At 40.6% G+C, this 26,903-nt stretch overlaps 1 protein-coding gene across 2 annotated transcripts in view; it reads left to right on the top strand.

Annotated features, from left to right (window-relative positions):
- Cab39l (calcium binding protein 39 like) overlaps positions 1-26,903 on the top strand; it is a 120,865-nt gene that overhangs the window by 63,088 nt on the left and 30,874 nt on the right. For both annotated transcript variants that reach the window (XM_059273552.1, XM_059273553.1), the window contains 2 exons: positions 13,685-13,803; positions 23,285-23,453. In XM_059273552.1, the coding sequence (XP_059129535.1) occupies positions 13,685-13,803; positions 23,285-23,453 (288 nt within the window). The remainder of the gene's footprint in view (positions 1-13,684; positions 13,804-23,284; positions 23,454-26,903) is intronic.

Here is a 26,903-nt window from a genome sequence, read left to right as displayed (position 1 = left end):
AGTCCACACGACTTCAAACAATTAATGTCCACATATGATATTAAATAGCTTTCATAAAACCTTTACAATCAGGTTCATTTTACAGGCAAAAAGGCATACCGTATTTAAGTTTTCTGCAGCTGGGTTAATGACCACTGTTCACAAGAGGTAACAGTTACTTGTGTACAAGGTACAATTTCAAGCACACAACTTATTCTTAGAACTACCTTTATGGCAAATACTTCATTATTCAACCCACTTTAAATTATATTCATTTATTGGTGTGTATGTGTTTATGAAGGTAGTTGTGTGTCCTAGTCCACCTGTCAGAGGACAACTCTTTAGAGTAGGTTCTCCTGCCACCTTGTGGGATGGAGAGGTCAAGTTCAAGACATCAGGCACAGGAACTTTCTTTACTCATTCAGACGTCTCACTGGCCCTGTTCATCCCATGTTACAGATAACCCAAGAGTCTAGATTTTAGGTCATTTTTCTAAACCATGGAGTTACTAAGCTGGATCTGCGAGTCAAAGACAGTATTATCAAGCCTGTTCTTGTTAAAATACTATACTAAACCAATAATTTGTTAAATGCCAGTGTGGTAGTATGTTTTGACATCATTTTGAAAGCAATTTAACCAAATTACCTAAGCAATTAGATAAAATAAAAGCAGTGAATATACTATAAGTATTTTATTATTATATATTATTATTTATTGTATATCTTACAGAATAGTAAATTATGTGAATTTTTGTAGGAAGGTTTGTATATTCACTGTTTAGATGGTAGTCATCCTATTTTCCTATTTCTTGCTTTCTTTCTACCAGTATACTTGGTAGTATCAGGTTAAATGTTTGTTTCTCATTGATTTTTGGTTTTTCGAGACAGGGTTTCTCTGTGTAGTTTTGGTGCCTGTCCTGGATCTCGATCTGTAGACCAGACTGGCCTTGAACTCACAGAGATCTGCCTGGCTCTGTCTCCTGAGTGCTGGGATTAAAGGCGTGCACCACTGCCACCCGGCTCTCATTGATTTTTATAGACAGAAGATATGTAGATTTTTTTAAAGCAAATTGCTTTTAGCTTTATTCACAGACAGGTAGGCAGAAATTAATTACAATGATTCAGCTGACAGAAGGTCAGGGTTCTAGGGATCTGTAAAAAACTAGCCCACAGCTCCCTGGACAGATGAGATGGATAGAAAAAGTATAGACAAGACTGGTGGGATTGTAAAATCAGGGTGTGCTGGAGAAGGGCCTCAGAGGACCCAGGCTCTAACTCATTCTTCCTTTCAGATACACCTGTCTGCCTTTTTCTCTCCCTTACTGTTTCTTCAACTGACGTTTTCTGGCCCATAGTCTCTTCTGTTCCTTGGGCTTGGCTTGTTAAATCTCTGCTTCCACTTAATTCCCATTTCCTTTTCAAACTGGCTATGCATGGAATCAAAGCATATTTTCACTATGTTCATATACTTAAATGGTCCTTTATGTAGTTTAAAATTAGATATCATGAACACAGTAGAAGCTTGGCATAGTGGAAAATACTTGCCGGTATCTAGAGTCCATTCTCTGCTTCTGATAGGACAACCAGTAAATTAACTCTTTTAGCCCAAATCTTCTCATCTCTACAGGGCAATGCAAGAATTCACAACACTTCTGTCAGTATTAAACTATGTAAAAGACATGCACACATATGTTATGTTATATTAAAAAATATAAATGCAAATGTATAAAAATATCAGAGTAGTTTCAGTTCCTCTCCAACTAAAGTGAAATGCAAACTGAATTTGTTATAACCATTGAAGTTTTTAATTATGTTTTTATTATTATTATTATTATTATTAGTGGTGGTAGTGGTGTGTGTGTGTGTTTGCCAGTGCACACATAACATAGCTCACATATGCAGGATAGAGGACATCTTTCAGGAGTTGGTTATCTATTCCTACCAGGGATACAACTTAGTTTGTCGGCTTGAGTGGCAAGCACTTTTGCCTGCTGAGATATATAGCAGGCCCATTTTTATTTGTTTTGGATATAATTGGACAGTGACAGTGAATAAGAGAAAGAGTACCCATTCTGGGATTATAATTATATTTCTGTCTCTCTTATTGCTTTGTATATTCCCTGAGTAGCCACATTATAAGCTATTGTTACCATTGATCTGCCTGAATTAGGTAAGAGATAAGCCTTCTTTTATGTCCCACTAATATCTTATAGTGGGCTGCTGAAAGAACTATGCCAAGGGTGATTATGCTTTGAATACCCAGGGAAAATGGAACATCCGGTGCAGTAGTATAAACAGTTTCAAAGTGTTAAGAGTGGGATAGGAAGAATAAAAGCTCTGAACAGCACCAATAAACATGCCAATGAGGAAGGGGAATTTCACGAGGGCCCTACCTCTAGACAAGGAAGTATAACCAACTAATTAATGTCTGCTGAGAGAGAGTGACCTAATCTCTCTATCTAGTCAGTTCTAGGCCACCTGAGCTACATAGTGAGACATTGTCTGAAAAAAAAAAAAGCAAAAAACCAGATTGTCATTATAGAGGTCATTATTGTGATAAAAAATAGCAAACAGTTCTTAACCTTATATATTCTTGTGGTAAAGCACAATACCTAGAACATAGTTGCTAATGAATTGGATACTTGGTACATGCAGCTGTCCTCCCCTGACCCCTAGTAAGTAAATATTTCTTGCCTGAATGAACGGATGAAAAACACTTCAATTGAGGACAGTAGCTCTTTAGCGTCCCATCAACTGCACACAGTGCTGTGAGGCTGGGGCAGTCTCACCAGCTTCCTAGCCTGCTTACAGAAATGTGCTGCACATCTCTCAGGACTGCAGGCAAGACCCAGCAGCTCGTAGGCAACACTTTTCCTTCTGGAGACCAGAGTATCCATTCAAGCTAATGACTGCTTGATAAAATTCTTCCTGGTTTCAAAACTTATTCTAACCACACAGAAGCCCTAACGGTTGTCTCTCAGTCGATAGGTAGCATTCGGAAGCCCTTCTGTTTTGAAAGTACCTTGAGTACTAGGACTGTGTTTTGTACAGCTGAGCTACTGCTAAGCAAAGCTCTGAGGCACCTGGAGTGTTTTTGTTTTTGTTGTTGTTGTTGTTGTTGTTGTTTTGGTGCACTCCTTTCAGTGTTACATAGCACTTTGACGTGCTGTTCTGTTCCTGCCCTTGGTCATATTCCTCCTAGCAGCCCTCTGAAAACAGGGCTAATCTTAGGTTCGTTGGTTGGTTGGTTGGTTGGTTGGGTGGGTGGGTGGTTGGGTGGATGGATGGATGGATGCAGGCCAGAGTAAAAGAAGGCACACTAGCCAGGCACAGTGTTGCACACCTCTAACCTCAGCATTCAGAGAGGAGGCTGGGATGAGAGGATCAGATGTTCTAGGATAACTGGGGCTACTTAGAAAACTCTGTCAAAAAAGAAAGGTGAGACATCAATAAGCCATTTTTCTCAAGGAATTAATAAATTATTTAGTAGACAATCCAGGCTCTTTTGAATGTTGATCATAGCATTTCCCAAAGTGAAAATCTTTCACCATGTGTCTTTGAAGAGCACAGCAGTCATCTGACTAGAATTTCTGATGTTTTTGTAAATGGGAGGAAAAATTAATGTTTTAGGGATGGGCTACTGTTCTCGCCAGATAACTCAGGGGAGGAAGCATTCCTTGCAGGGGACGGGGAGAACAGCAAAAACATGAACTTTTGTTTAGAGTCCACTGTGGTGGGGGTGAGGCAGGTTGTATCTGGTCTCTGGGCAATGACCACAAGGAAAGCAATGGACTTAGATAACCCTTGCAGAGAACAGTAGTGGAAATAGGAGAGATGTCTTCTTTAGCAGAAAGCTAATGGGAAAAGAAATCAAGAAGAGAAGTGTTTGGAATAGAGAAAGAGAAGACTTGAGAACACCATCAAAAAGGAAAGAAGCGTAAGGAAATGATGACTGGGTAGATTGAAGATGTGAAGTTGTTGCTACATGGGGCTGGGCTTCACCCTTGTTATCCTTGAGCCTTTCATAGGGACTGGTGTGAATGGTGTATGTTGAGTGAAGGACACCAAATGATTTTCCACACTCAGTATGGTAAGAAAATGCCAGTTGCCAGACCAAGACACTTAACAGGGTTTGAAAACTGGCAACCGGAGATTCAGATCTTACACTGACAGCAGTGGTGTTTGGGGAAGCAGTGACATTAGACTTGACATCAGGGACTAACTCAGGAGATTGTGACGGATTCATTTCTCCATCAAGAATCTAGAGGAAAGTAACTGAGGGGAATGGGACAAGAGGGGAGGATTCTGCTATCAGTAAGTAAGAGCTAAGAGACAGACCTGAGTTTAAAAGAAAAATCTCATTACTCAGCCATACATTCTAATCTAATCCTTTAAGCCTTAAATTTGCTGACAGAAAAGAACCATGTGAGTATAGTATAAGGTCAAGGGAAGGAAATGAAGGAAGGAAGGAAGGAAGGAAGGAAGGAAGGAAGGAAGGAAGGAAGGAAGGAAGGAAGGAAGGCAGGAAGACCGACCTACCTTTACTGGATTCAGAAAGACTGATAGAAGTCAGTGGGAGCTGACACAGCTTTCCCTTCAAGCACCTCCAGATGTTTCTTGTACCCAGTTAGAACAGAGCCCACTTTGGAGCACAGTGAAAGGAATCCCAGGAGGTGGCTGGGAGCAAAACCTGGAGAATGCCTTAACCAGACTGTAAGTTTGAGCAACACCCAGGTTGTAAGTGAAGGGAAAGGAAAATAGGACAGGGAGGCCCTGTAGGGCAGAAAAGTCATTTGCTGAGACCCTGGACTGACTCTGGGGACTGGAGGTTGAGAAGCAGTTTAAATAGGAAGAATCGCGTGGTGTCCAGAGCAGTTGCTGGCATCTCAGTCAGAGGAACATGAAGAAGAGTTGCCACACGTTGATTGAGCTTACAGGTTTTGTACTGGAATATCTGTAGGGTAGTGAGAAACTAAGGAGTAATTCCTTGTTTTGTATGACAGAGAGGCCCTACAGAGGATCCTGGGGTACAGATTTGAGGACAATGACCTCCCAAATCCTCTTTGTGATGCTGCTGAACTCCCATGTATCAGCAGGAGGACTGTGGTATGCTCTTTGCTTTTGGGGAAACTGCAGTGAGCCCCTTCACTGGAGATCATTGTAAAGGATCCACTGGCACCAGGTCGGAGCCCTAGGACATGAATTTTCCATTAGCAATTCCATACCTGCTTCCTGCCATTTTCCCAAGAGCCCCAGCCTCTAACAGCAAGGCCAACCTTCTATAATGCTCCAGATCCTCAAGACAGACAAACAGAAACTCTATTGTATTCTCTCTGAAAAACAGTGAAAGCATGCAATTTTGTAACTGGTGCATCCATCTTATTCTTTAGAACCAGCATTCAGGAGGAAGAAACACCTGAACTGTGAGTTCAAGGCCAGCATAGTATACATATTAAGTTCCAGGCCAGGCCAGGCATCATAGTTAGACTCTGTCTTACAAAAGGAAACATGGGATTTATGACTAAAATGGCAAAGCCTCTGATATTGTGGGCTCAGGATCAAGCTTAGAGCTGTGTCTTTTGAAATGTGGCCGCTATTTAAGACCTAGCTTTAGGTCATTCTAGATTTTGTAATGCAAGGTGGTGAGAGATCAAGGGGTTAAAAACGTATTGCATGGCAGGTATGCCTTGCCAAGTAGGAGTGGGTGCAAAGTCGAGTGTTCAGGCCGAATGAGAAAGCAACTCCAAGTGGCAGGAAACTGCACTGCTTCGTACACTTGGGCTCGTTGGCAGGAATGGCACAAGCTCTTGACTGGTTGTTGCTCACTGGTGTTACACATTCAAGAAAGGAACTTGTGAGAAGCAGGAGGAAAGCGTTCTTCGAGCTGTTTCTATTTCTAACAGTACCAGCACTTCTACACAGAACCAGGATGAACCAGTTAAAGGTTAAATTAACTAGCTCATGAGATTCCGGAGTCCCAGGGGACGCAGCTGCTGTTGTAACAGGTGTTTGCTGGGCACAGTGGGGCTTTCAGACCCTATTTCTTTGTATGTAGCTTCACCACGGTAGAAAGCCCCACAAAACAGATGCCTAATCACCTCATTAAGATGCTTTATATCCAAAATTTATGAAAAACTTTAGTCCCTAAACATATTTCCTTCTTCTCTGGCCCCATTTAAAGCTATTCTTTACTTTTGATTTTAATACTTTGAAAGACTGAAATCATGCAACCTGATGATTCAAGCTTTCCCTGTGGAGGTCAGAGGATAACTTCATAGAATCAGTTCTGTCTGTCCACCTTTACATGGGTTCTAGGGATTGAACTTAGGTCCTCATGGAGCACTTTACCAAGATTTCTCTTCAGCCCTTTAAAAAAAAAAAAATCACAGTACCATAGTACTGTTACAGTTAATTTGTGTTGTTGTTGAATAACAGAATACTTGAGATTGGATAATTCATAAGCAGTTATTTGTTGAATGAATGAATGAATAACGTGTAAGGGACTTTATTTAGTTGAAAAGTTCAAGAGCATGGCCAAGAACCAGTATTTTCCAGCTTTGGTTAAGGACCTTGTCCTAGTTTAATTTCTCCAGGAAGCAGAAGGGACATAGCCTCATCTGGAAGGGGAAAAGGAGACCCAAGTCCTGAGGTGGTTAATCCATTCCTGCAAGAAAAGCGTTACCCTACCCACAAGGCCTCTGTGCTCCTGACTAGCGCCCGATCAGTCCCCACCTTCCAGCACCCACTGCTGAACAAGCTTCAAATGAGCTTGGCGGGACAAGCAATAGCAGCTAGACGTTATACTCACCCTTTTTAGTGCATTGATTAGTAGTGGTGGATAGCTCTGACATCCCCAAGGTTTCCTTCTGCCCTTGGCTAATTAGCTCCTTTTCCTACCCCCAGCTTCTTTCCAGTAGTAATGTTTACCGTACAGCCCTAACCCCATTTTTACCTTCATGGAAAAATCATGTAAGCAGAAACGGTGTGCAGCCCTTCAAGTCTGACTTCTCTTGATGCAGGAGAGACTGGAAGTAGTAAAATTAGTGCTCTAAGGACTAATAAACTTGCTTAGAAAATATGAAGTTACACAAAGTAGAATTTACCTAAGGAGTGCTTCCTCCTATGGGACTAGAAGATGATCTTGTTAAAAACTGGGAAATAAAATTCTACACTGTAATTAAAATTTAGGGTTGCTGACAACCCTGACTTACAGTTGGCCATTGGGTCTATCCTCATATCAAAGAACATGCCTCTAAGAGGTAGAACAAGGGGCTGTGGCAGGGTCACACCACCATTAAGTCCTGGACTACCAAGAAGTACCCTGTACTCTTACCAGGAGAAGCCTAATTCTGCCAAGTAGGCAAGATGACCCTTAGCAACTAACGAGTCAAGAAGAGCCACACTGGTGTATGCACTTAAGAACCAAGTCTGACAGCGTCCGTCCTTCCTGTCTTCCATCTGCCCAGGTGGCCAGGATTGCAGGCTCCTGTCTTTTTAAATTGTTCAAAGTATCCAAAGTCGTATTCTTATTGATTATTTGGGAATTTCACATAATGCACCTCGATCACACTCACTTCCCAGTCCTCCCAGGTCCATCCCCTACCCTTGTGACCTCCTCGCAGAAAAAAGAAAAACAACTTTTTACCTGTGCCTTATAGTATGTGTTTTGATATATGGGCTACGATTATTTTTTCTTTATAGTTTTAGAATTATTTTAGCAATCTTTATGATTATTGTTACTATTCCTTTTTTTTTTTTGAGACAAAGTCTCACTAAAATAGCAACAAATGAACCAAGAATGACTTTGCCTTAAAAATACACTATTCAAAGTATAACCTGAGGCCTGCACCTAAAAGAGGTTTAAAAACGACAGCATATGTGAAATGCATAAGCCTAAGTAAGGTATACCAAGGTTAACATCTTCTATTCGAAGCTGGCTCCTCTTTAAGAATCAGCCAGAGCAGGACGTGCACTATTATTAAAGAGCTATTTCCTTTATTAATCTCTAAGTGTGTGGTGATTTCTCACTTCGAAGGCATATTAATTCACTCTCACTCGGTGTGACGCACTTGAGATTCACCTCAGCCATTGCCTTGACCAGGAGATTGTTTCTTTCTTTTTTTTTTTTTTAATTTAATTTAATTTTATTTTTTTTTTATTTTTTTTAGGAGATTGTTTCTTATTGATGAGTTCATTGGATGGATGTTGCATAGAACATTCATTCATCCCCACCTGGAGGAGACTTGTTATGTTTCCAGTTTTACCATTTACAAGTAAAGCCATATATCCACTTGTGTATAGTTTTTTAAAGATGAAAACAGATTTTCGTTTACCACAGACAAAGTGCCCATGAGTGAGGTTGTTGGGTGTTACCGTTCGGTTCTGTTTTTTCGTTTTATCTGTTCAGATGCTAGTGTTGTCTCGCTGCCGGTTTTCTTTGCAATTTCTTAGTAACTAATCAGAATGAGTTTCTTTTCCTGTGTTTATTTACCACCATACTTGTTATGAAATGGGAGCTCTTTTGTCCCACCCCTTTTTTGATGGCTGAATTTTGAGAAATTTTTAAAAATATTTTTATTTTACTTAATATTGTGTGTGTGTGCATGGACATGCATGCTACAGCATGTGTGTGGAGACAAGAGGACTTCATGGAGTTTGTTCTCTCCTTCCATTTTTTGTGGGAGTTCTAGGGGTTCAACTCGGGTCATCAGGCTTCCCAGCAAGCATTTGACATGCTGAACCATCCTGCTGTCCCAGGAATTCTTTATGTATGTTTTGTATATAAGTCAGTGCCCACAATTTTAAAGCAAGTATTTTCTAACCCTCTCTTCTAGTTTCTTGTCTCTGTACTTACAGCAGTTCTGCCCGTTTTACTCCTTTTCTCACTTTCTTGTTTGATTTCAGTCAGTACTCCCTTACATGTTCTTCATTCATTCATTAAACACATAACTGCTGACCTTTTATGGATTTGTCAGCTAACGAGTGCACTTCGGGCTGGAAATCCATTAACTAATATGTAATGCTAAGTTGCCACATTAATTTGGGGTCCATTTTTGGATGTAACTTCCTTATAATCAACACCATTTTGGTGGTTTTCTATTTTCTACTTCTTGGGCCACTTCTGCATTCCCATTTTCTCTAATTCTCTTTACCTGGACCCTCTAGTCTGGCGTGAGAAGTGGTCTCTGGTACCAAAACTTGTTCCTGTTACCCACAGGGGCTCCCTCTGCCTCTGTACACATTTGCTAATGAACTAGAAGAATGCTTTCCTCTGTGTGAAAGTTGGATGGAGCTCTGTGGAGTTTCGTTGCTGCTGTTCACTGGAATGCTGTGTGGAAACGTTCTTGAGGCATTTTACTGGGAGGTATGAAAAACACAGTCTTATGACATTTCGAACAGGGCTAGTATTTATTCCACAATATTGCCCTGTAGAGTCTAGCAAGATTTGCATACCACAGAATTACTTTAATTTAAAACTCCATTTATGCCTCTTTACAGATATGCCTCTTTTATATAACAAATATAGCACTTACAATCCTTATAAATGATACCCAGGTACTATGAACACTTTTTAATATTTTAAAATTATAACAGCAACTGATTCTGAAGTGCTCCCCTCCCATAGTGGGGGTGGGACAGGGCTAGTGCATGCCTAGCAAGCATCCTCCAGGTATATCACAGGGTCTCAAGATTCACTTCAAAAATTTGCATTTGGGTATGGTGACGTACTTTAAAGGAAGAAGTAATTTGCTTTCATAGTACTGAATTTTTATTTCCCTGTCTCCTCAGTCCCCTGAATTAACCAGCCCCCCCCCCCCCCGTTTCATTTTTCCACCTTCTCCTCTTCTGCCCTGATTTCTTTTCTTTCTTTCTTTTTTTTCTTTTTTTGGTTTTCAGAGACAGGATTTCTCTGTGTAGCTTTGCGCCTTTCCTGGAACTCACTTGGTAGTCCAGGCTGGCCTCGAACTCACAGAGATCCGCCTGCCTCTGCCTCCTGAGTGCTGGGATTAAAGGCGTGCCACCACTGCCCAGCCTGATTTCTTAATATTTCTCTCTGAAAGAAAGTGAGCGCAATGGACAACTGTAGCCATTTTGGGTATTTAATCATTGCTGATGTTTTAGTATTCCAATCTCTTCTGCTGGTTAGCTAGACCACATTTCTGTACTGCATCTCTGTGTGTGTGCTGCGGCAAAGGTATGAAGGTCAAAGAGCAGTTTGCAGAAGTTGGTTCTCCTTCCAGCATTAAACTCAGGCTGTCAGGCTTGGCAGACAACACTGATTGTTACTAACTTTTCTGTTGTTTGGTTATTTTATTGTTTTGTTTCTTGAGACAGAGTCTCACTGTGTAGCCTGAGCTGATCTGGAACTCACTGTGTAGCTCAGGCTAACCTTGAAATTGTGATAGTCTTCCTGCCTCAGCTTCCTGAATGCCAGGATTATGGTTGTGAGCTACCCTACCCAGCAGTTGCTGCTCTTTCTTACAGCAGCTGGGATAACGTTCCTTGTGTCTGTAAAAATAGAGCTGGATTATGTTATTTTAAAAAATGATCAACAAAGAAAAATGTCTTTTAAAAATGTAACCTCCTTGTTGTGAAATAGGTGTTGATTACTAGCAATTGTAAGGAATGGTTTGGAGCGACACCATGGACCTCACCTGCTTCTCGTAAGAGTAAACTGTGCCAAACTGTGGCACAGCCAGGATGTCCCCACTGACAACACAGAGTGTGGACCTTTTCCACTATCACAGACATCCCTCCCTGTGCCACTGTCTAGTGACACCCACATCTCTGTCGGCCACCGCCACATCCCTACCGTTAGCTGTTCTAAACTAGACCATTCTCTGTTCTAGAACTTCGTTACTTCAAAATCCTCATATGGATGGAGCCATTTAGTTTGTAACCTCCAACTGGTTTTTCATAATGGACACAATTCCTCAAACTCCATCCAAGATCCATTAAGATCTTGGAGATTTTAATTTTTGTAAAGATTTCTATCTTCATTTTAGAAGTCTAAAGTGTTTTCTGAATTTGTATGTGTAGGAGGTTGCTAGGGATCAGACTCAGGACCTTGCACATGTTCTGCGTTTCATGAGATAAATGCTACTCTTTTCAGAATTTTTTCACTTTATTACTTTCCCTTTTAAAACATTTATTTGTTTTTTTATTTTATGTGTATGGGTATTTGCCTGCATGCATCATATGAGTGCTTCATGTCTGTGGAACTCGGAAGAGGATGTTAGTCCTCTGGAACCAGAGTTAGAGATGGTTGTGATCCATCATAAGGGTGCTAGGAACCAAATCTTGGTCCACTGCAAGAGCAGCAGGTGTTCTTAACTTCTGAGGCATCTCCCCAGCTCTGGTTTTACTTTTCTTAATCTGCATTTAGTTTGTGTTTTATAAAACTAACAGCTTTAAAGGGGCTTGGACTGTAGCCAGATGATGGAGTGTTTATCCAGCATGCACAAAACCCTGGGTTCAATCTCAGTACCACATCAGTCTGGTGTGGTGGCACATACCTATCATCCTCAAACTCAGGAGGTGGAGTCAGAAGGATCACAGGATACATGAGATCCTGGAAAGGGCGGGGCAGTTTTAAGACTGGGTTATTAATGAATAATCTTTTTTTTTTTGGTTTTTCGAGACAGAGTTTCTCTGTGTAGCTTTGCGCCTGTCCTGGAACTCACTTGGTAGCCCAGGCTGGCCTCGAACTCACAGAGATCCGCCTGACTCTGCCTCCCGAGTGCTGGGATTAAAGGCGTGCGCCACCACTGCCCGGCTATTAATGAATAATCTTATTGATCTCACTTTTGGGTTTTAGTTGTTTTTTTTTTTTTTTAAGTGTCTCTTTGTGTTAAAAAATGACAAATTTAAAAATGAGAGGAATCAGTTGCATGTTTGTGGTAAGAGATACACATGTATCTGAGGAGTCACACTTTCTTTTTTTTGTTTTTCAAGATAGGGTGCTCTGTGGAATAGCCCTGGCTGTCTTGGAACTCACTCTGTAGACCATGCTGGCCTCAGACTCACAGAGATCCTCCTACTTCTGCCTCCCAAGTGCTAGGATTAAAGGTGTGTGCCACCACTGCTAGGCTGAGGCACACTTGTAAAGTAATTGCTTAGTCTAATAGTATTTACTGAGTGCATACTATATTCCAGCCGTGCGTGTGTGTGTGTGTGTGTGTGTGTGTGTGTGTGTGTGTGTGTGTGTGTATTCAAATGGGCCCTATATCCTGTAGAGCTAACAATACAAGGAGGAAGTTAGAAACAAAACCCATTCCTTTCAGTGCACTTTCTTACATGTTGGGAATCACTTTAAGATGATGGCTAAGAGCTGAGACCTTGAACTCCATCAAGTGAGAATAGAATCCTGGCTGTTCCACATTCCATGCCCTCAGTGTCCTCTTCATAATGTGCCCCTCATAAGGTTGTTGAAGAGACTGAATAGTGCATGCTAGCTGTTGACATAAGTTCCTGGCATGGATTCAGTACTCACTAAAGGTGTTCTGTTCTGACAGGAGGTGGAGGTTCTGAGGTAGTCAGGAAGAAGAGGGACCAGTTATTGTAGGCAAAGGGTATTATTAAACTATAGTAAGGACATTCATCTTAGAGGAGAATATACTGAATTGAGTCTTGTAACATGGGATGTGGAACAGCATGTAGGACACAAGGAGAACATGAGCCAGAGCTGCAGGAACACTAAAGATTGTGTGTGAGCACACATCCCAGTCAGTTGGGAGCAGTAGAACCTGATGCAGGAGTACAAAGCAATAGGCAGGGCTATGTATTGGGAGGGGCTGGACTTTTCTAAGCATAAAGGAGATACTGAGGAACTTAAGAGACTGGTATCACTTCTTGGTAGCTGATTTTGTAGAGTGAAGATGCTTTGAAAGGGGGACACAGAGTAACTCAGAGCCTTTGATAGTTGAAAGACAAAGAGCAGGATAATTGGTGTCATTCTTGCCCCCTCTTTTTATATGTGAAACATGGGTCCAGTTCATGGATTCCGTTATAGAATCAAGCTCAACTCAAGTTGTAGGATGTGGGAAGACTCAAAAGCCTTGTCGAAGATTGGCAATAGTTCCTCTAGTTCAGGCAATTAGGCTAGAAACTCTCTTCTCTTCCTCTAGCTATGTGTGATTTCACATAGGTAAGACATATACATACAAGTTGCATATTACATAGGAGAAACTTGCATTTTTAAATTTACATCTCATTTTTAAGAAGTTTTTCAAAGGTCCTAAGGTAACAGAATAGATAAAGTGAAGGGATAGTATTACCCAGAATTAGCTGTTAAGAAAAGTAATTTGACTCTCACATTTTCTTTATTCTTAACTTATGTTCTTCTTCTATTTTCTCTCATTTATGGAGATTTTAAAATATCAGTTACTGTTTTCTTCGTGAGAAAACTAGAAGGAGAAAAAGCATAAAAAATTCAATTCTTGCTGCTACTTTGTACACATCTGTGCCTTTGTATTTACAGTTGTGCAAGTGGACTTCATCTTGCCAAGTTCCCCACCATACACATTGGGTGAAGAGTTGCACCCATTTAATGGACTTTGTGAAGATAAAGAAAAAGAACGAATTCCTAGTTCTGCATTTTATATGGGATGACACTATCTCTATGAGAGTGTGTGTCTGTATCCCACATGCCATACAGTTTATCCATTTAAAGCATATCACTTAATGGTGACATGTTTCTCTAATAGGGAAAAAAAGATGTGACCCAGATATTCAACAACATCCTGAGAAGACAGATCGGTGCACGGAGTCCTACTGTGGAGTACATCAGTTCTCACCCTCACATCCTGTTTCTGCTCCTCAAAGGGTACGTACCTGGCTTCCTGACAAGTAGCTGTTACAGAGTGTGCAGTGTGCCTCCGTGGCCTCATTTGGAACTGCAGGGTTAGTGTCTGCAGTGTAAGAGCACATCCAGCTGGCTCTAAATGGCTTAAGCCTAAAGGAAGTCCTTCCTTTATGCTGTCTCCTCGGTGTTGTTTCCACTCCCTCCCTCTCTCTGCTCTGCCTTTTTGCTGTGTGTGTCTCTTTCTGTTATATTTCTTTTGCTCCCTCATCTGCCCTGTCCCTAACTGCCCAGTTACTATTTTTCTGCTTTCATGATGGTATGTCTCATCATTACACACACATATGCATTCAAGCACATACATGTATATTCTAGTCCTCCAACTCAAACAATAGGGGTAAACATTCTTGAAGTAGCTAACATGTCAAAGTGGAGATAAGTTATCTCTGTGAGGATACAATAGATGTTGCTGTGTTTATGCAGAGCTCTAAAGAGGAAAAAAAAAAAAAACAACACTGAATTCCAGCTAGAAAATAGAATCCCTGGTTATTGCTTTTGAAGTCCACTTACACTTGTGTCTCGAGCATATCGAGGCTACTTTGAATTCTCAACTTTGGTGCTCTAGGTGCCGTGAGGCATGCAAACAGCAGGTGATGGCCCTCCCCGTGCTGCCTTTCTGTTCCTTTTCCTTATCTCAAGCCAGCACAGCTCATTTTACTGCGTAGTATTCTTGTTTCCAATGTTGTGGGGCCACATGACGTCTATTCCACCTGTGTCACATTCCTCCCTTGTCAATTTATAAATATTTAATTGTGATTAAATGATATATAACACAGTTTGAAAATCAGCTGTATTGACAAACAGGAGCTCTTTGCTTCTTCTCCATCCTTCTGTCCCATTGCCCAGTTACAGCCATTCTTTTTTATTTGAGTTGTAAAAATCATACATTTATCTCTGCGTTACAAATAATTCTTAGCTTTTGAGTTGGTGGAAGCTAGTGGTCTACTAAGTTAATAGATTACAAATGGATTTTATCTGTTAGTCACAGGGTGTTCTAACACAGAGATAGCCAAGGAAATGACCATTTAGGGCCCAAATCCAGCCCCAGGATAAGGCTTGGACCTGCACTATGGAAGCCCCTCCACACCACTGCAGTTCTCGTCAGTCAGTCAGTTCTGCATACACCACTTCTTTCCAGGCATTCTCATTCACTAGGGCAATTCAGATGTAAAGGGTTGGGGGGGTGGGGTGTTGGTGCTTCTGAGGACAGAATGGATAAGGAGAAATATTGGCTGGATAGCTCTACCTCATCCAGTGTAGGAAGGAGCACTTCACATTTAGTCCTTTGTTAAAGGTCAGCATTTTGACTAAATTACCTCTTGTGAAGATCCTTGAAAACAGGCTGTAACTTGATTGGTCCATTTCTACATCAAGCAGTGCATTATTTAGGGGCTAAATGGTGACATGCTACACTGAACACAAGTCCAGCCACATGGAATGAAATTGATACTTGTATAACAAGAAGAATTATCTGGATGCAATGCATAAGGAATTTAGAGCCCACATTTTATGAAAAGGACTTTTTAAAGGACCATTTCATTCTGAACTAATTTCTCTTCTGGCTGAGACAGATGGCATTCTACCTGAGGATGAGGTCATTAAACTCCTCTCAGTGTTCCAGAAAGAAGTCATAGCTATAAGATGCTCTATCTAATGTTAAAGTCACACATGTCTCCCCAAATCTTACATTTTAAGGTCATTACAAAAATTTTCAACCACCTACAGAAGTAACAAATGCAAGAGTTCATGTACCCATCACTCAGACATCACTGTTTTACTTGGTGCATGCCATCTCTCCCCTGTGCGGGACTCAACCCTTTTTAGTTGAGGTATTTTAAAGCACATCCTTGAACACTTCAATAAGCATCTCAGAAAGAAAGGTAGTTTCATTTAACCACAGTGTATTTAAAAGTTAATAATTCAATAGCAACCAATACCCAGTCTACACTCAATTTTCCTTATATTTTTCCCCCTACACTTCACATATTGCAATAAGTATCCTAATAAGGTCTACTTACTGTATTTCGTTGTGATTTTTCTTAGCCAAAAAATTTTAAGTCCCTCTCATTTAGGACCTCATCCATCCACTTATTTCTGTGCTGTGAGTCTGTTGAAAAGTGAGTTGTCTTGCACAATGTCCTCTGTTGTGAAGTTATCACACTGCTTTCTTATAGAATGATTTTAAATTGTTATATAATCTGGCATGGGGGTGGCCAGCTGGTAAAAGTGCTTTCCTGATACTAAATCCTGGAACCTACTCCTAAAAGTTGTTCTTTGGCTTCTATGCATGGCACATGTATTGCCTTTCCCATAATATTAAATTAAATAAGTTTTTAAAATAGTAGTAAATCTTTCCACTATTACCTGTTTCTAGGCTAGAGATTCTATTTAAAGACTTGATTAGATTCAAATTGAACTTTTATTTTGGCAGAAGTATTTTACAAGTAATTTTCCAGTCACATCAGTAGACATTCCTCTAGTGGTGTTGAGACTCACTCTAGGCTCAGAGTGTTGTACATGATATTTTAAGGTGTGTTGCTTTTGTTTTATGTTACATTTGTATAACTCTGTGAAGCTGTGTTACTGTGCCTGTCTAAAACACCTGATGGTCTAATAAAGAACTGAATGTCCAATAGAGAGGCAGGAGAAAGGATAGGTGGGGCTTGCAGACAGAGAGAATATATAGAAGAAGAGGAAGGAGCAAGAGAAGGAGGAGGACTCCAGGGGCCAGCCACCCAGCTATAGCAAGCTATGGAGTAAGAGGAAGATTTACAGAAGTAAGAGAATGGAAAAAGCCCAGAGGCATAGGGGTGACAGGATAATTTAAGATAAGAAAAGATGGTTAGAAACAAGCCAAGCTAAGGCCTAGCATTTATAAGTAAAAATAAGCCTCTGTGTGTGGTTTATTTGGGAGCTGGGTGGCGGGCCCCTTAAAAGAGCAAAAACCAACCAACATTTTGGCACCCAACATAGGGCACCAAAATGTTGTTGGATTTTCTTTTACTCTTTCTCTTTCTAGGGGACAGCCACCCATGGAGTAAGAAACAAAGAAAGGTATAGAAAGGAAAAGCCCACAGGCAAAAGGTAGACAGATAATTTAAGAAAAACTGGCAAGAAACAAGCCAAGCTAAGGCCGGGCATGTATAATTAAAAATAAGCCTCCTTGTGATTTTTTTGGGAGCTGGGTGGTGGGCCCCCAAAGAAAAATAAGCCTCCATGTGATTTATTTTGGAGCTGGGTGGTGGGCCCCCAAAGAGACAAAGAGTAAAAGAAGAACCAACAACACAGATGGTTACATCTAATTAATTATAAGGTTTTCTGTCATCCTTACATTGAACATTTTTATCAACCAGTGATAACAAAATGACTAAATCAGACGATGCTTAAGTGTCACAGAAAGATAATTTTCGAAACCAGTCCTTCATTGGCTAGTTTTCTAAAATAAATAACTTTCATCCACTTTAACTGTTATTTTCAAGTAGAATTTATATCAGGGAGGCAGAATAAACGCCTATTTTCATTTTCAGCTTGGATAAGTTATTGTCCTAGAAACTTCCATTGGTGTCCAGTGACTTTCTTCCTCTTCTTCCTCTCCCTGCCTGCATCTCTCTGTCTCTATCTCCTCTCACACACACAAAAGCATATCCATCTGGTATCTTATTAACTAACTGATGAAATATTACCACATGCTTCATGTATTATGCACAATTTTCTTAACTTTGAATTAACTGTGGTGTTTTCTGGACACAGTCTTTTGACCTCACCAAAATATTCTGGAAGAGCTTCTTTGCTTTCTGATGCAAGAAGATCTGCCAGACCCAACTTCACATCTCCAGACACAGATCTGGACTCTGGTTCTTTTGATGAGGAATAGTTCTTGGAGACATTAGTCTGGACTCCCAATTCTTCCTCACATGGAATTGTTACTATTCCTAACCCTTCACAGTGGACAGAGTTAATTCATTATTTTTAAATTTTGCAAATGCTTCCCGATTAGAAGCAGATCTTCTCGACTATTGAGTAGGTAAAGTGTTCAGTAAATGGCATTTTCTGAGACGTTTTCCAATGGCTGTCACATGGCATTGTTTGTTCCCAACAGTAACAACAACTCATTTTCTTTTATATAATACAGTCTTTGTTCTTGAGATGTTCTTACACAAGATCTTTCTTCTGGTACTTTCTATGTAATGATCATTGCACTCATTACCAGTTGAAACATTTGCTCTTTTTATTCTTCTTTATTTATTTAAATAACACTTTTTATTCTTTAAAATTGTTATGTATTTATATAAAATATTTTTATCATATTAGTTAATGACTTTTTGGTATTAATAACCCCATAATCTAGGAAAAAAATCACACTTAGAGTCCAGTTAATGCTGTCCACATGCACACAGGTATAGAACCATCCACTGAGGTATGGGCAGACTACCAGTGGTATCCCCAAAAGAGAGTGAGTGACTCTCATTCCTTCAGTCACCATGAATTGCTATTAGCTCTTTGCCAAGGGTGGGGCCTCTCAGTAAAATTTTCCTGGCTTGATCATATGCAGATCATATGCAGATCTTATAAGCATGGGTCCTGTGAATTGATGTGTGCCACAGCCATGTCATGTCTGGAAGTCTCTACTTCACAGCTCTCCTCCTCATCTGTCACCTCTTCTATTCTCTCTGGCCACTCTCACTGTGTTCTCTGCACCTTGAATGGGAGTTGAAGAGTTAATGTAGATTATTCAGCCACAGCTGAACATTTACGATTTCTTGTACTTGGCACCTGGACCAGATGTGAGACTCTCCATTCACTACTGTGCACTGCCAAAAGTGACTAAGCAAAGTTGAGAACAACACAAATCTATGGTTATAAACAAATATTTAGAAGGCATTTTAACAATATGACCATTTAATAGCAATAATAAGTGTTCCCCATAGATCCTATGATCTCCCCAGCCATAAGCTTTCGATCAGTTTTACAATAGTAGTCATTGAAATCCCTCCTATGGAACAGGCCTCATATCTGATTTTTTTTTTTAAAGTGTTGTATCTTACCCACATAACCATCATACCACTGTTGCACCAATGGGCACATCTTGCCAGCCAGGTTGTTATTATAACAGGATCCAAATGTCTTTTCTCCTACAGTAGCATTCAGAGTACCCTCTTGTATAGTCTATGCTAGCCAGCAGGGAGAGTTTCCTGGTCATTCGAGGTTGATTTCTCTAAAGACATTTGCTCTCCATTTTGCTTTAAGTCAGTTTAAAAGGATCCTCTGATACGCTTCCGTTTTTTAAATGAACATACATCTATAGTAGTGGGCATTCTCCATACAGACACAGCTGGTGTTCAACTGTGTTGTCTAAACTACAAGTCAGGAGAATGTGACTCACTTTTATAAAGTAGTGACTAATTTTTACTGATGACCTGCCGTAGGCTAGCCATTGTGGCATGATTAATCACAGGCTCTGTTACCAGGAAACTTATCTAGGAGTAGAACAGATTAGGTAGGCTAAAAACTAATTTTAAAACTGAAGACAGGCTTAGCATGTGGGATGCTTCTTTATATAGTCAGCAGTAACTTACAAAGCCAGGATTGTCAGGTTGAAATGATATATGTGAGTTATAGACCCCATAGAGGGTATTGGGAAAAAGTCAGAAAATTCCCAAACATCCCAGTATGTTCCTTACTTTAAAAAGTTGCTGTGTCAGAGAATGACATTTTCCACTGTTGGGGACAAACTGCTGGGATGAATTGATAAGTGTTCTCCCCAGTGGAGTATTTTATAAATGTTCCCTTGGTTCTCAAAAATAAACCATCAGTGCATCACAGATGGTTCCAATAAACTTCTTGAAATGAAAGGAAAAATATAACTAATTATGCCCAAAACTTGCAGTGGAAACTTTTTATAGATGGTCTCAGCTTGGAAACTAAATTCAGGAATGAGAAAATGGCTGGAGATCATTCAGCCTTTGTGTAAGCCAGAGTTTGACATTCATTAGAGTTCTCTGGGATTGGGAGATTCAGTTTGAGTTTGAGGTTCATTGGATTCGTCATACGCCTACACTGAAGAAGCATGCGAGGCACTAGAGTTCATGGGGAGGTGGGGAAAGTAACAATAAGTAGGACATAGACACCTACTGGGGACCGGGAAGAACAGGGAAAGGGAAAAGTAAAAGGATGAGTGAGACACATCCCTGGAAGCTGAGTTGTTTGAAATGAAGTGATAGAAACTGACTGGTAGTGACTTACTGCAGTGTGACATGATACCCCACAATGAGAACAATGCTGATATGAGGTTAGGAACAGCTGTGTTGGGAGTGCAAAGGAGAAGAGTACGAAAGACTTGAGATGGGCCTTGAACTCAGTGCTGAGAGATGCATTAGTGATGCCAAGTGTATGAGGGCCCTTCCATCCCAGAGAACTTCATCCCTAAGGACACAACGACTGAGATGGGACCTAAAACTGCTGGCCTCAAGCCAGATCCTGAAAGGTCACAGATATCTTACCAATGAGTGTAGATTTTTAGTCCTGGATACTGTGTTTCTCTAGTTCTGTTCTTTTTTTAGGCCAGTGCTTCTCATCCTGTAGGTCGTGACCCCTTTGGGGTCACATATCAGATATTTACATTACAATTTATAGCAGTAGCAAAGCTACAGTTATGAAGTAGCAATGAAATAATTTTATGTTTGGGCATCACCACAACATGAGGAACTGTAGTAAAGGGTTGCGGGATTAGGAAGGTTGAAAACCACTGCTCTAGGCCAATAGCCTTTATTTTAAAGCCTCTTTAATACTCTTATTTGTAGTAAGGTAAGTGTAATTAGTGGTTTTTCCTTAGCATTTAAGAAAATATGCCCCTCTTTACATCTTTAATAACATCCCATATTATATCTCACAGCAGTGAATTCCAGTAGGCTGATTTCCAAATTCCTTTCATAAGAGATTACTAATATAAATTGGCATTTCTTATATTCTAAAGAGAATTATGTCTACCTGAATATATCAATATCCTGTGCTATTGTGAGCTACCAAGGAAGTACTAAAACAGTACTGAATAGTGGTTATCATTCAGCATAAGTGAAAATAAATCAGTACCACCCTGAACTTTCTTTGCTATTTCCCCTACTATTTTTGTCAACTGGAATACTGTAAAGTAGCCTACTTCCTACGGTGTAGGAAAGGGAATTTTATTTTTGTATCAGAATTGCATACAAATAATATGGTCATATGAAAAAGAGTACATTGTTCTCTATTATTTAACAAAATGTTATCATTAGTGGTTGGTGAGATTCATAAACTATCTTAAAGTTGTGGTCGTTTTTAGATTTAACTATCATTATGTGTATATATGCATCTGTCTATGGGAATGTGCACATGAGTGCAAGTGCCTATTGGAGGCCAGAGGTGGTGGATTTCCCCTGGAACTGGTTGTGAGTCATCTGACAGGGATGGATGCTGGGATCCAAACTCAGCTCCTCTGCAAGTGCAGTATGTGCTTTTAACCACTGAGCCATCTCCCCAGCCTCTATGTTAAAGTTTTATTTAAGAATTATTGCCGGGGGAGACCTTGATTTGGGGGATGTGGGGATGCGGGGTGGCTTGGGAGAGAGGGCTGGGGATGGGAGGAGGGGGAGTCTGTGGGTGGTTTGTGGAGTGTGTAGAAATTTTTTTAATAAAGAGAAATGGGGGGAAAAAAAGAATTATTGGTGGTGGTACACGCCTTTAATCCCAGCACTCAGGAGGCAGAGCCAGGCAGATATCTGCAAGTTCCGAGACCAGCCTGGTCTACAGAGAGCACTGTACTAGCATACCTTTTCAAGAACTGAGACATTTAGATGTACTCTTCTCTAGAGGCCTTGTACTGAAACCACAGATCTTAGTGCATATTTAACTGAAGTGGAAAATGATCAATCTGTTGAAAACCATGGTAGAATAGTCATGTTTTGACTCTGCTTCTCCATGTTCTACAGCTGCAGCTGCCTCTGATCTGTCTTCCTGCACTTAGCACACAGTTGTCCATTATATCATTCAGTACAGGAATTGTCTTATGTGGGCTGTTACCCATTTTCTTGAAATGTTATCAAAATGAATTTAACTCAGTCCAGTGTTCATTCAGATGCTGAATTTAACATTCGAAAGACATGTTATTTGGAAGTGGAGCAGATATGGTGTGCCAGTCTCTCTGTTTCTATGGTAGATGCCATGTTTCTCTAGTGTACTTTCCTATGAGCCATAATTCCACTTCATGATGTCAGTGAGCCAGTCAGTAGGCAGTCCTTTACTGTTCATCTGTTCCTTACAGGCCATATTATATATAATTCTCTCCTGACCTTTTCTTTAATTCAAGCTGGGTACTCTGCTGACAAGGGGTCATCACTGCTTAGGTGTTAGCCATCTCCAAACTAATGTTGATGGGCTGCAGCAATTTCTTAACTTCTTCAGTAACTCATTTCTCTATCAGTTTATGCATGGTACCACCATCCACCCAATGAAGCCAGAAGCACAGGAATCATTCTTGAATTTTCAGCTTGGATTTATTCTTCATCAGTCCCACCTCCAGTGTCTCTAAATCTTGTTGGCTCTTTTAGACAGCATCAGCATCTACCTACGGTCTTGTGGCCTGCCTCTACCACCATGCCAAGCTGTTAGTACTATTGCCAGGCACCTTCTCCCCAGCTTCCACTCTAGCTGCCCATTACACTCCTTATTCCCAAGTAACCAAAGTCTTTTTTTTTTTTTTTTTTTTTTTTGGTGGTGCTGGGAATCAAACCCAGAGCCTCCAGCATGCTAGACAATTACTCTATCACTAGACTACACCCTACCCCCAGCCTTCTATTTAAAACAAATTAGGATGTGTTAATTTCTTGCTTTAAATTCTCCACCACACTTAAAACCAAACTGCTTACCTTAGCTTTCAAATGTATGTATGATCTGGTCCTGCCCTGCCCTCTTGTGACCTCTACTCACTGCTTCCTCCATCCCACCATGCTGGCCACATTTCCTCTTCTCTGACTCCCTAGGCTTCTTCTTGCCTTGAGGCTTCTTCCTTCTCCTTCAGTATAAATTAAAAATACTCCCTTATACTCTCACAGGCACACACGTAAGTGGAACTCTAGATGGCTCAGTTTACTGCCTTCAGTTTTCACAGCACTTCAGAGTATAGGAAATGACCTTTACATTGTTTCTATTCTGCTTCGTCCTCCCAACAAACACACCCTCACTAAAATGCTAAGGCTGCAGTGACAGTGACCTCCCTGTTTGCTGTGTGTCCACAACATCTGGAATGGTGCCCAGCACATAGCAGTCAGTGGGTTGAATGAATAGTGTTTGAATGAACTGTAACAAATGGTGTCTGTGTTTCTGTTTCAGCAGAACTGAACTGGATCTTCTGATGCCATTGATAGAGTTTGTTAGTGGGATAACTCTTCTGCTTTCTGTCTTTGTGTTTTAGATATGAAGCCCCACAGATTGCCTTACGCTGTGGGATTATGCTAAGAGAATGTATTCGACATGAACCACTTGCCAAAATCATCCTCTTTTCTAATCAGTTCAGAGATTTCTTCAAGTATGTGGAGCTGTCAACATTTGATATTGCTTCAGATGCCTTTGCTACTTTTAAGGTAAATTTTCCCCTAAATCAGAGAGGTTGTTTAGTTCAAGTGGGTGACCTTCAAAGAGGCACTTCTGTACTCCTTAGGACTAAGTGTAGCCAGCCATGGATGAGGTGAGGCCAGCCTTTCACATTGCAGAAAGTATTCAAAGTACTAACACAAGCTCAGTGGGATGGCTCCTGACATGTCCCATGCAGAGACAGAAGGAACATGTACCATGTGTTAGCAGTGCTGCACATTAGCAGTAGGTTAAGGTGATAAGCCCCCACTGCAGGCACATGTGCAGGGTAGCTCTGGAAGGGTGTATGGAAACCAGCAGCAGAGGCTACCTCCAGGGCAGAACTGGGTGGGGAGGAGGTGGACAGCAGCACCATGGAATATGAAGACATCAAGTCACTTGATCAGTGTAGCTCACACTTCCCTGGGGTAAGCAAAATATTAATAAGCGTATTAGTATTTTGATATGATCGGTCATCTGTGTATATTTATGTTTTATATTTTGACAGTATAATCATCTATGTTTTTATCATCTGTTAATCTTTTGTCATTTTGTGGGTATATTTCACCTAGCAGTTTTTTAATTTAAAAATTATTTAGTCATGATACAATGCACATTTTCTTCTTGACCATTCTTTCTGTATATTTAGTGTGAATAAGTCTTCAAGCATCCTTCTCTAGAAGCTTTTCATCTCACAGTATTAAAACTCTGTCCCACTTAACCTCCCCTTTTCTTATTTAAATTATATATATATGTATATATATAATTTAAATTTGAGGAACAAGAAGCTATTTGACCCCCAGGTTAGAGTACATGGCAAATGATTTGCTAAGCTACAGCTCTTTCTTTCTTGGCTAATAATAGAAATTGCAATGGAAAAAATAAATTTTAAGAAAACTAATGCAGATCTTGATTTTCTTCACTATCTGTCACATTTGTTTTGAAGGTCATTTCTGAAAAAGAAATTCCAAAAATTGTATAATGGCATCATTGCAAAGTTAGGCTTTGGGAAGTAGATAAAACTCATTTACATGTACAGATTGAGTCATTTCTTCAAAAACATTTAAGCAGTTTAATCATTCACATAATTCTAAATGTACTTCTGTTATTTTTTCAAGGTATAAATACATAATGTCTTTTACTTGTTACTTTTAATAGTACTTAAATATACATTTCAGCAATATTGACACCGCTTATATTCTAATATTGACATATACTCTAACCTTATTTTTTAATAAAACTGCTATTGTAAGGAACTCATCACACAACTAAATTAGTCATTCAAACAGCAACTTTCTCAGTCTCATATTGTGTATGTCATGATGAACTTAGAATGACTCAGTGATAAGCAGTTCTTTCTATAAGAATTCTTTAGAGGTGGAGAAAGGGGAGAACAGTGGTTTTCAGTTCTGAGAACTATTACCTGCACCTTAAGAACCTGCTTAGCCTATTCTGAGAATGTTTGAAGAGAAAAAAACAAAAACAGTATGTTGGCTCATGAAGAATCAGAAAATGGAAAGAGTCCAGAAATGGCTACAGTCTGGGGTGGAAAAGACAGAAACAGGGACTGAAGAAAAGGGAAGTTGCTGTAGGGAAAGGAAAGGGGCTGGGGTGGAGTGGAAGCTGGGGATGGGCTGTGGTATAGAAGAGTGGTGGGCAAAATCAAAGTGTGGTCAAGGGGAAGGCAAGTCTGAGCGCCTCCCTAGGGCCCAGTTTGTAAGTGCCATCATGACATCCCTGGGAACATCATGAAATGATGGACACTGAACTGACAAGAACCCTCAGAAGAAGACAGAGTAAAGACAATGGAGTATTAGGGGGTCACAAACAAGTGTATTTGGTTGGTAGCCGTGCTGAATCTCTGGGAGCTATACAAGAAAGGAACTACAGTCAGGACAAATCTCTCTCACCCGCCAGTCCCGCAGCCGCTTAGACCCAACCAAGTAAACACACAGAGACTTATATTGCTTACAAACTGTATGGCCGCAGCGGGCTTCTTGTATTCTAGTTCTTATATCTTAAATTAACCCATATCTATTAGTCTATAAGTTGCCACGTGGCTTACCGGTACCTTACATCTCGCTTTTCATGGCAGCGGCTGGCAGCGGCTCTCAGCCTTCCACTTCCCAGAATCCTCTCTCCTTGTCCCGCCTATACTTCCTGCCTGGCTACTGGCCAATCTGTGTTTTATTTATTAACTAATCAGAGCAACACATTTAACATACAGAACATCCCACAGCACAGCCCACCAGGGTATTTGACTTGTCTCAACTAGCCTGCCTGAGCAGCAAGTCTGGCAAGACTGAGGATGTGGGGCAGGAATTATTTCAGAAAACGTCAGGCCTAGTGTATGAGAATTGGTGGGAAATAACAAAACAAAACCAAAAACAGTAGACAGATTCAGAGCTATACAAAGTGCAGCTTGTTGAGAACTCATGGACAGATGCAAGTCTTGGGCAGCAGAGAGAGAGAATTCTTATACCCTGGGTAGGAGGAAGGGGTTCCTATGTGAGCTGTGCAAAGGTGAGCTGTGACCAACTGAAATATACTTGAACTTTCTCAAAAACCATTAGCATGTCAAGCGTTAGTTAGGAAACGGTCCAGGCACAGGTGACCAGCATGAAAAGCATGGCCAACTATCTTAACAGTTTGATTTACCCTTCTGATTTGGGGAACTCCTTAGGTTCCCTGACAGGCACTGTTTGTAACAACCAAGACTTCTCTAGCCATCTTGAGTTGGTTCCATCTAGGGGAGGATTAAGGAGACCATGAAAATCAGAGGAAGAAATGCAGCGTGAAGAAAGAAAACTAGCAAGACCAGTGAGAAGGAAGGAGAAGAAAGGCCTGGGAACAGACTGCCCCAAGTGTGGAGGCTTCAAAGGCTTACTACCAAAACAAGCCACTGAGCCTCTGAAAGGGCAGAGCATACTGTGTGGCTCTGGGTCTGTATATTTGCAACCATCTGCTAGAGGATGACGTTTCACTGATGATGGCTGAGCAAGGCCTGGATCAGTGAGTATACCAGGATGTCATTAGGAGTCATTTCATTGCTACATTGCGGTAGAACAGTAGTATATGGTTTTCTCCCAGGTCCTTGGCCTATTTAATCTCAGGTTCTTGGCCACTCAAACAGTGTTGAGTATGGATTCCATCTCATAGAATGGGCCTTAATTCAAATCAGATATTGGTTGGTTACTCCCACAAGCTTTATGCTAGTATTGTACCAGTGTATCTTGCAGGCAGGACAACATTGTAGATTGAAGTGTTGGTTTCTCCTTTGATAGCATGCAAAGTACCTTTCAGTACCATGAACACTAGTCTATAGGTGAAAGCTCTAGGTAGGCATGAGCTGGACTTCTCCATGTTCAGTGAATTGTGCAGGTGTTGTCTTTAGCAATAGGTCCTTACCATCAGTTTGTGGGAGCCACCAATGGCCTTGACAATAGCCTGGGTTGTTGGGG

Source organism: Peromyscus eremicus, chromosome 9, assembly GCF_949786415.1.
Source record: "Peromyscus eremicus chromosome 9, PerEre_H2_v1, whole genome shotgun sequence".
In the NCBI taxonomy this organism is placed as follows: Eukaryota; Metazoa; Chordata; class Mammalia; order Rodentia; family Cricetidae; genus Peromyscus; species Peromyscus eremicus.
Note: the sequence above shows the minus strand (reverse complement) of the source record. Positions and strands in the feature narration are given on the sequence as shown.